The 10,099-nt window shown below is 32.9% G+C and overlaps 1 protein-coding gene across 1 annotated transcript; it reads right to left on the bottom strand.

Annotated features, from left to right (window-relative positions):
• LOC104704403 lies at positions 1,669-4,608 on the bottom strand. The gene has a single exon (XM_010420500.1). It carries the CDS (start codon positions 4,606-4,608, stop codon positions 1,669-1,671), a length of 2,940 nt encoding a protein of 979 aa, XP_010418802.1.

Raw genomic sequence — 10,099 nt, 5'->3', positions numbered from 1 at the left:
TAATCTGCTGACATCTGCTTCATCCACAATAATTGAGTACAGCAGCTTCCCATTGCTATATATTCTGATTCAGCTGTAGTCATAGATACTGAATTATGTTTCTTGCTCAACAAAACAATGAGATTATTTCCTAAAAAGAAACATCCTCCACTGGTGCTTTTTCGATCTGTCACACTTCCTGCATAATCTGCATCACAATATCCAACTAAGACTTTATTTGATCCTTTAGAATACCAAATCCCAACATCAACAGTCCCTCTCACATACTTCATAATCCGTTTAATAGCTTCAAGATGTGATTCTTTTGGGTTCGACTGATACCTAGCACACATACCCACACTAAAACATAAATCAGGTCTACTTGCAGTAAGATATAGTAAATTACCTATCATCCCTCTGTACTGCTTGACATCCACATTCTTACCATCAATATCCTTTGACAGTTTTAATGAAGTGCTCATAGGTATTTTGGCTTCTTTACATTTATCCATTTGAAACTTCTTAAGAAGTTTTCTAGCATAGGTACTTTGTGAGATAAAGATTCCTTGATCAGATTGAGTAATCTGTAATCCAAGAAAATATTTAAGCTCTCCAACCAAACTCATCTCAAATTTTTGAGTCATACTACTCACAAAACGATCCACCAATTCCGTAGAAGTACTTCAAAAAATAATGTCATCAACATAGATTTGCACCATCGTGATATCATTTTCTTGTTCTAAAATAAACAAGGTCTTGTCTACACTTCCTCTGATATAGCTCTTCTCCATAAGAAAACTAGTTAACCTTTCATACCAAGCTCTTGGAGCTTACTTCAATCCATAAAGGGCTTTCTTTAATTTGTACACATAGTCAAGTCTAACTGAATCTTCAAACCCTTTAGGTTGTTCAAAATATACTTCTTCTTACAAAATCCCATTCAAAAATGCACTTTTGACATCTATCTGATATACCTTGAAATTCAGAATACAAGCCATTCCTAAAAACAATCTTATTGACTCAAGTCTTGCTACTGGAGCAAAAGTTTCTTCAAAGTTCACTCCCTCAATCTGCGTGTATCCTTGTGCAACCAACCTAGCCTTATTGCGTACCACAACTCCACTTTCATCAATCTTGTTTTTGAAAATCCATTTAGTCCCAATGATGTTTACATCAATTGGCCTACGAACTAGCTCCCAAACATCATTACGCTCAAATTGTTCCAATTCTTCCTCCATAGCTATAATCCAAAAATCATCCTAAACAGCTTCTACATGATTTTTTGGTTCAATCATTGACACAAAACACTCATAGAAAACTGTTTCTAGAGTTGTGAAATGACTTGTCATTTTCTTAAAATCGATCTTTACTCCTCGAGTCTTCATCTGTTCATTCAAGTCTCTAATAATATCATTAGCTGAATGATTCTTATGAACAAGCGGTATCCCTTCTGATTTTGAAACAAAAATATCTACTCCAAATTCGTCATTAAGTAATTCAGTAGCACTAACTGGTTATATCACTGTCTGAATCATCATTGTTTCCTACAGAAACTGACCTGTCGTCAAAAACCACATTCACTGATTCCATAATCAGACCTGTACGTCTGTTGTATACTCTGAATGTTGTACTACTCTCAGCATAACCAAGAAACATGCCTTCATCACTTCTGGAATCGAATTTACCAAGTTAGTCCTTGTCATTCAAAATATAGCATTTACACCCAAACACATGAAAATAACTTAGATTCGGTGTTTTGCCTTTCCATAGTTCGTATGGAGTTTTTGATGTATCTCTTCGAACATAAACTCTGTTAATTATGTAGCAAGCTATGTTAAGTGCTTCAGCCCAAAATTTCTTAGGAACTTGATTTCCATGTATCATTGCTCTTGTTATTTCCTGAAGAGTTCTATTCTTCCTTTCTACTACACCATTTTGTTGAGGAGTTCTTTGAGCTGAAAATTGATGTGAAATCCCATGTTGTTCACAAAATTCTTTCATAGACTCGTTTTGGAATTCTCCTCCATGGTCACTTCGGATCCTTTTGATTCCACCCCTTTCATTGAGCAACTTTAGAGCAAAAATCTTGAAGCTATCAACTGTATCTGATTTTTCTCGAATAAAGCGAACCCAAGTATATCTAGAAAAATCATCCACTAACACAAACACAGACTTCTTCCCAGCTAAGCTTTCAACTTGCATTGGTCCCATTAAGTCCATGTGAACCAGATCTAAAACTGAATTTGACTGAACTTCAGGTACCTTCTTGTGCTGAATCTTGACTTGCTTTTCCTGATTACATGGTCCACACACCATATTGTCTTCACCTTTAAGCTTAGGTACCCCTCGTATTATCTCTTTATTCACAAGAGTAGTAAAATTTCTTGTATTCATATGACCAAGTCGTTGATGCCAGAGATCAATATTCCCTTGAGCACTGTAGCATTTGATTGAATGTTTTTCCCACATGTAACAATTATTTCCAGATCTCACACCATATAACTTGACATTACCCGATTCATCCAATGCTTTGCAATCAACCTTTGTAAATAAGACTGACAATCCTTCATCACAGAGTTGACTAATACTTATCAGGTTGGCACGCAATCCCTGAACTAGATAGACATTCACAAGCTGTGGAAGCTTTGTATCACGTGTTGTACCTTTGCCTTGTATGAAACCATGACTTCTATCTCCAAAAGTTATTGTACCTCCTTTCAGTTTCTTAATAGTCTGTAGATTACTCTTGGTTCTAGTCATATGTCTTGAACAACCGCTATCAAAAAACCAAGGCTCTGCGTCTTTTTGTTCTTCAGTAATCAAAGCCATATTACATCTTGGTTCCGTTTCTTCTTGTACTTTTGTAATCATGGCCATATTGCATCTAAACCCTGATCCAGAAGCTACCATTGATCCTGATTGATATATGTCAGCTTTCTTCATCCAGACTTGTCTTCTAATTCCATTCCAGAAGAATCTTCCTTGTTGCTTTAAGGTACAGACCTTTTGCCAAAATTTGTAGCAAAACCGTTTGTAGTGACCAATTTTCCCACAAAAATAACAACTCAAAGATCCAGTAGATGTCTCCTTCTCAGACTGATAGACTCTAGCAGATACAAATTTCGTTGTCTGTGATTTAGCTCCCTTGTTCTCGTTAAAGCATAATCCTCTATGAGTCTTCTCAGTTCTCCCATAGCTCAAAATCTTGTCAAGTTGCTTTGTTCCTGCAAACATATGAATCTTGCTATGCTGTTGATCTAATTTAGATTGTAGTTCTGCGGATTTTTCCTTTTCGTTAAGTAGCTTTTCTTCAAGCTTGTCTGCTTTTGCCGATAAAACCAACTTCTCTTTCATCAGATCTAGTGAATCTTTAGCTAGCTTTTTCTCATCCACCAATTCATTCTGTAACGACATAACAAGTGCTTCTAAATGAAGTTTTTCTTTTATCAATCCTTGATTTTCCTTTCCTGGAAAAATAAGTGTATTTCGCACTTCTTTGTAACTCTGAACAATGTCAAGAACTTCTTCTCCTTCTGATTTTGAATCAGTTACCTCTTCCCCATTCTCAAATTCAGTGATTCCCACCATTGCAACTAAATTAATGAGCTCTTCTTCGCTGCTACTATCACTATCTGATTCATTCTCAATGCTAATCATAGACTTTTCTTTCTTAGCTTTAGAGTTACTCACACACTCATCATGTGTGTGTCCAGTCCCTTTACAAATTGTGCACTTGGCATCTCGCAACTTGATTGTTGGGCATTCTCGAATAAAATGACCATATCCCTTACATTCATGACACTGCATATCAGCCTTTTTGTCTTCACTTGTCTTCTTGAATGAGTTACTCTTCTTTTGACCTTGACCTTGTTCTATCCTTCTTAAGGCTCGATCAAATTTTCTTACCAACAAGCTCACAACATCTTCTTCTCCTCGATCAATTATGTCTTTGCAAACTGCTAGAGCTATTCCTTTTGGTTTCTTAATTCCATTAAGTTCCATCTCGTGTGCCTGTAGTATTCCGACCACTTCACCATAACTGAGATTGTCTAAGTCTTGAGAGACAGTTAAAGCTGTCTTGTATCCCATGAACCTTGATGGAAGACACCTTAAAAACTTTTTGACTAACTTCTGATCCTTATAAGTCTTTCCAAGAGTCAAGGCTTCTTGCGCTAGAGCACTCAACTTTGAACTGAAGTCTGAAATCGAATCATGCTCCTCCATCCTTAGATTCTTGAATCTAGAGGCCAACATATCCTTTCTTGAATTTTGCACTTTTGTTGTGCCTTCATAATGGGTTTGAAGGATATCCCATGCTTCTTTAGCAGTTTCACATCCCTGAATCAATTCGAACTGTTTTCTCCCAACACTGCAATGAATAGCACTTAACGCTCTTGAGTTGTACTTTGATCTCTTTTGTTCTTCATCAGTCCAGTCTGCATCGGGTTTGGGAATTCGCTTGCCTGATTCATCCTTGATCGTTGGTTCCTCCCACTTTTCCAGAACAGTTTTCCAAGCAAGACGATCAATACCTCCTATGATGGATTTGATCCTTGACTTCCAAAACCCATAGTTTCCATCATCCAAGATAACTTTGTTGTTGTTGATCAGATCTTCGTAGCTCTTCATCTTCTCCGCAGAATCTCACATGTAGTAATCTGAACAAGTGTTTGCTCTGATACCAATTGAAAGTGTGAGAACTTATGATCTGAACAATGAAACAATGATTTCTTTAAACTCTCTTTTGATTGATATAAAATCTGTTTACAAGTTTGTTCTAAACAATTTTCTAATCTCTCAAAACTCTCTTAAAGAAACCTCAAGCTCTCTCTAAGTTCTTAGCTTTTCTCTTTTCTTAAAGACTAAAACTTAGTAGCTAGGTTAACTTTCTCTTGTTTGTGCTAAGGCTTACAATCAGCCTTCGCACCCTATTTATAGAACTAGGCCTATGTCACACAATGACAAACTACCTATTCTAATCCTAATAGGAATTGGACAATTTCCTTTTTTCTTTAACAATTAGGAAATTTCTCTCTTTCTTCATATTTACGTTTTTATCGTAAACATGAAGCTCTTTGATCTTCTAGAACCTTCTTGGGCCTTCTAATCATGTGTAAATCTTCCAGCTTTATAATTCCCGACATAAATAACTCGATACTCTGTTCTTGTACTAATGTTGAGTCCTTCTGAAGTAGTTCATCTTCTTGTTCAAATGTTGCATTTTCAACGACCCCGTTCATATATATTCTGGATGTTGTTAATGCAAATGTTTTTATATATATTATTGTCAGTTTTTTTATAATGATGGTATATTGTTAGTTTTACAAGCGAGATCGCTTAAATTAACCGAAATAACAAAAGTTATGGATCAAGCTTCAAAGATTTCTAATAAACACAAAACATTATAACAGTGATACCAGTAATCTCATTTCTTTTATAATGATGATTTGTTAGTTTTAATGTTTCTGTGTTTATAAGTTTTCTATACTAAATTTGGATTTAATTTGAAATATGACTCATATACTATTGGGCCATCATCTTCGTTATTGTAGTTTCACAAATAATCATATGAAAGAAAACCCCACAAAAATACTCTTACATGTTTGTTCAAAAAAAAAACATGTTTCTTTGAACTCTGGATTCTTTTCGTATATTCGAAGTCATGTTCGAAAACAAAAGATTACGTGTATTGTTTACTAGTATATTATTCTGGAATTCATTATACATAAATGAAGTGAAAATGGTGGGGCTTCGCGTTAAGAGTTAAGACCCACCAGCCGACCTGACCATGTCCTACTCAGCTTACACATGTTTCCATGTGACCTCACCACTTCTTTTAATCCCATTTTATTTTCTTCTTTTTTCTTATGAAAATAGTAAATACTGTAATAAAATTGCCCTCTCGTACAAAAAAAAAGGAGTTAATATATTTTTGTAAACATATAAGTTGTATTTTTTGTTCCTTATACTGAAGATAGTACTATGCTTTCATCATCTCACTCCAACATCTGAAATACAATATCTCTCTTTTCCATGCTCGTGTTACATTGTTTACAAATTGACACGTAATAATATTTAAAGGAAAAAGATCGATTGGCTAAACCATTTACACTACGTCAAGTCCATTTCAACACTATATGAACTTTAAACAATTTGAAAAAACTTTTAAAACTTTAAAGTTCTGTCATGTCCTGTAAAATATGTTTAGTTACAAATTCAAGTACGGTTAGTCTGGTTGATTAGAAACCTTCAATTTGAGCACACACCAAAGAAATGTTATTTTTGTTAAACTTATTTCACGAACGTTTTGGAACTTGTTTTTCTTGTTCTCAAAAGTTTTAATATACATTTTAAAGATTGGGATTCTAATAAACAACACAAAGACATAATAACAGTAATATCAGTAATCTACCAATTGTATAATACTTTATATGGATACAAGTAGGATTAGAAAGTGTCGTGCAACGGATCTGAAGATAACATGTGAGCTTAGTTTTGACTTAACGGTTGCACAACGTTTGACCTATCATAAGAATTTCCCATTGGTCAAAGAATCTCTGAAGTCTCAAAAAAAGAAGAAGTTCTGAAGTAAAATTATTTTCAGTGCCCCTTTCTTTTTTAGTAATTTAAGGACAATCTCACATGACCTTTTTTCCATGTAACACACAATTATTCAATTCTTTTTACTTTTCGTTCCACTGGTTCATATTATTCAATAAACGACTAACGAGTCCATGTTACTCCGGTAAACAAAAACAATTAAATGCACATTTTTATGGTTTTGTTTAATGCTTTGATTAAAATATAAATTTTGGTGATCATTATGTCATTATGTGGATCCAAGAGGGAGAATCTACTATCGAAGATGGATATTGAGCCTCACGGTCACAGAGGGAAAATATAAAAATAAAATAAAAAAAAACAATGACATGAATAATTAAATAGATTAGTTTTGGTGTTACTTCAAATTTTAAATCTTAGATAACTATTAGGTTCAGTCTCATTAGTGTTAAAATTCGTATGATCGTCAGCGTCATATGATCTGTAAATAATAATGTGGTCAAACCAAAGGTAAAGTTCCTGACAAAATACATTAAAATAAATTAATTGAGAAATTTGAAATGTTTGACCAGTCAAATAAACCATTAAACTACAGTTTAAGATAATGAAGTGGAAACATAAGTGACCAGTGTGTGCGTTATTAACGTACATATTTGTGCATTGATCGATATTGTTGCTTTTTGTTTCGACGACAACAAACTTGCTTAATGTATATATAAGCTTCCAACAAATTATTTCTATATTTGGGTTTGCGAAAACTCACATGGCGAGGTCAGCGTTGTGAATCAGTGAGATGATGTTTCTGCCTTTGTAAACCATTACTCTGTGAAGATCTATTGCTTGTTTGCCCAAAAAAAAAAAAAACCGGACTAATCATTAATTTTAAAATCAAATCCACTTTTTATACTTCATAAAATTTTAACTAATTTAATTATTATGACTATGAGAAAGACACTTTTTAATGTTTTTGTGAGGACTTTATAGAATTCAAGTCATATAACAAATTAAACAAAACTTTCGAAAGTTTTGTTAGACCTCCTTATCGTCTCTCATCTTAATTAAGACATTGTATAGCTTAAATTTTTTTTCATATGCTAGCTCTTCCTGTTTGTATTCTACCTTTGAAACTCTTTTTATGAATTTTTGCTTTTTGGTGTAGGATATTTTAAAATGATGTAATATGTTAATGTGAAACTTTATGTTAGTTTTGATTTTTTGCAAGAGGTTTTATACAATAGAGTACAAGGTTTAAAACCATATGATTACAATAAAATTACTACTAAAAATTTAAATCGATTTGACACAAATAATTAGAAGCAAAATAAATTGAAAACATTTGTTGCTATTTTGTTACAGAGATTTAGTGGCATTTTTTGTGTCTACTTTTTACAATATAGATCGTTTCTTGTTGTAGTTTAGAACTTACAGAGTATGGGTAGTTCTTTGTAACTATTAGCGATAACTTATTTTGTGGACATTTATAACAATTTGTCACAATTATACTGAGAAAAAATTGAAGCAAATTGACACTGTTTTATTTGTCGCAAATTTGTTATGATTTGCTACAAATATAGGGCTGGGCATTTGGGTAACCCGTTCCGGTTTGGGTAATATCCATTCGGGTTCGGGTAAACGGGTTTAGAAATATAGAACCCATTGGGTATTTTTAGATATATGGGTTCGGTTCAGTTTGGGTACTATCGGGTTCAGATCGGTTTGGATTACAAATTTTAGAACCCGATTAGTACCCGAACTACCGGGTACCCAAAAAAATATAATTAAATTTATATAAATTTAGTTAAATTTTGACTTATGTGACAAAATATTTTAGATATTTTGATTATTTTTGATATTAAGGTATAAAACTAAATGAAATATTCATAATTATAATCATAATTTTGGGGTAATTGCATTATATTAATGATAAATATTATAAATATGTTTATATGTTCGGGTTTATGGGTACCCAAACAGGTACCGAGTATTACCCGACCCTAACCCGAACCCACAGGTAATTGAAAATAGAACCCAATAGGGTTTTATAGACAAACCCGTACCCAATCCGAACCCGATTTTTCGGGTCAAGTTCTGGGTTGGGTATTCGGGTACGGTTTTTATGCTTAGGTCTAGCTACAACGCTTAATTTGCTTCAATCGTATAGGCGCAAATATTTTTTCGAAACTAATTTGTAGCAAACATATATTTGTGACGAAAATATGTAAATAGCTACAAAATTTTTGGTAACTATACAAACCAAATTTCGTAGTGTTCGGTTTGGTTTAGAACTTAGAAGTTATTATCAGAGTTTTACAACTTTTTTAATACTTTTCTATTTCTACAAAAATAATGAAAAGTAAATGTTTCCAAAATACACAAGTTTGTAGGTTCATCTTATTTTTTATGTGGTAATTTTACTGAATTTATTTTCATAAACGCAATACAAAAACAACTAGTTTGAAACAATCAATATCATAATATCTTTTAATATTGATATATGCAAAAAAAAAAACTTTTTTTTATATAAAAAAACATGATTAAAGCTTTTATCACCGACTAATCCCAACATGATGAGTGTAACCGTCGAGTAGACCATTCACCGAATTTTATTAGACCTAAAATATAACACAATTAATTTCGACTAGTCAAATGGAGTAATTTAGTAAATTTAAGGTTTTAAAAAAATCATTATGATCCATTTCATTAATAGAATTATGTGGTGACATCTCGATTGACATTTTAAAAGAAAGGTAAAAAAAAAAAATCATTATGATCCTGGCATAAATCTTAACTCTCACTCAATTGAATACCACTACGTACACCACTGTCTACACATATATCTTATCTTGCTTAGAACGTTTTTTTATTAAATTAACTTATATGTAGTCTATCATTTAGCTACCGGTAATCATTTTAACTATATATATTGTACAATTGATTACTCCAGTTTTGTAATATTATGAGATTTGAAATGAGTCGTGCTTCTAACTTCTCAGCGTACCATTATGTTACTAGATAATTGATCATCCGTGAATAACATGATTGTTGTTAATTATATTTATTTAATAAATTTGGATGAATTTAATATGTCCGTACTAACACACATAAATATAGCGTATGATATAATATTGTGTTACTGTATATATTTAACAAACGATTTGTTCGTTCACACGAGTTTGAATATTAGTCAAAATGAATGGAAAAACAGCCTTTGCAAAAAAAAATCAAAATGAATAAACAAGAGTTGAGTGATATATAGATCAAATTATAATTGATTTTTAGGGTGTTTAGGGTTTAATTAAGAAAAGCAGAATTAAAATATGTGGAAGATAGATAATACAAATCAAAAATGAGGACAACGTAATGTGGGTTCTTTTTGTGCCTAAATCCAGGTTGGTTTGAAGACATAAGTTAAAAAAACATGTAGAATAAATTTAGACCAAACCTGTCTACTCTTCCTATCTTTTAAAATCATTATCATAAGCAAACGCCTATCTTTCCATCCCCCTTTGCCTCTTCTATCCAACCCCCACACAATAATATACCTCTCTTTTCTTCCTCA

The sequence above is a fragment of the Camelina sativa genome, chromosome 7, assembly GCF_000633955.1.
Source record: "Camelina sativa cultivar DH55 chromosome 7, Cs, whole genome shotgun sequence".
NCBI lineage: Eukaryota > Viridiplantae > Streptophyta > Magnoliopsida > Brassicales > Brassicaceae > Camelina > Camelina sativa.
This window is presented reverse-complemented; position numbering and strand designations above follow the sequence as displayed.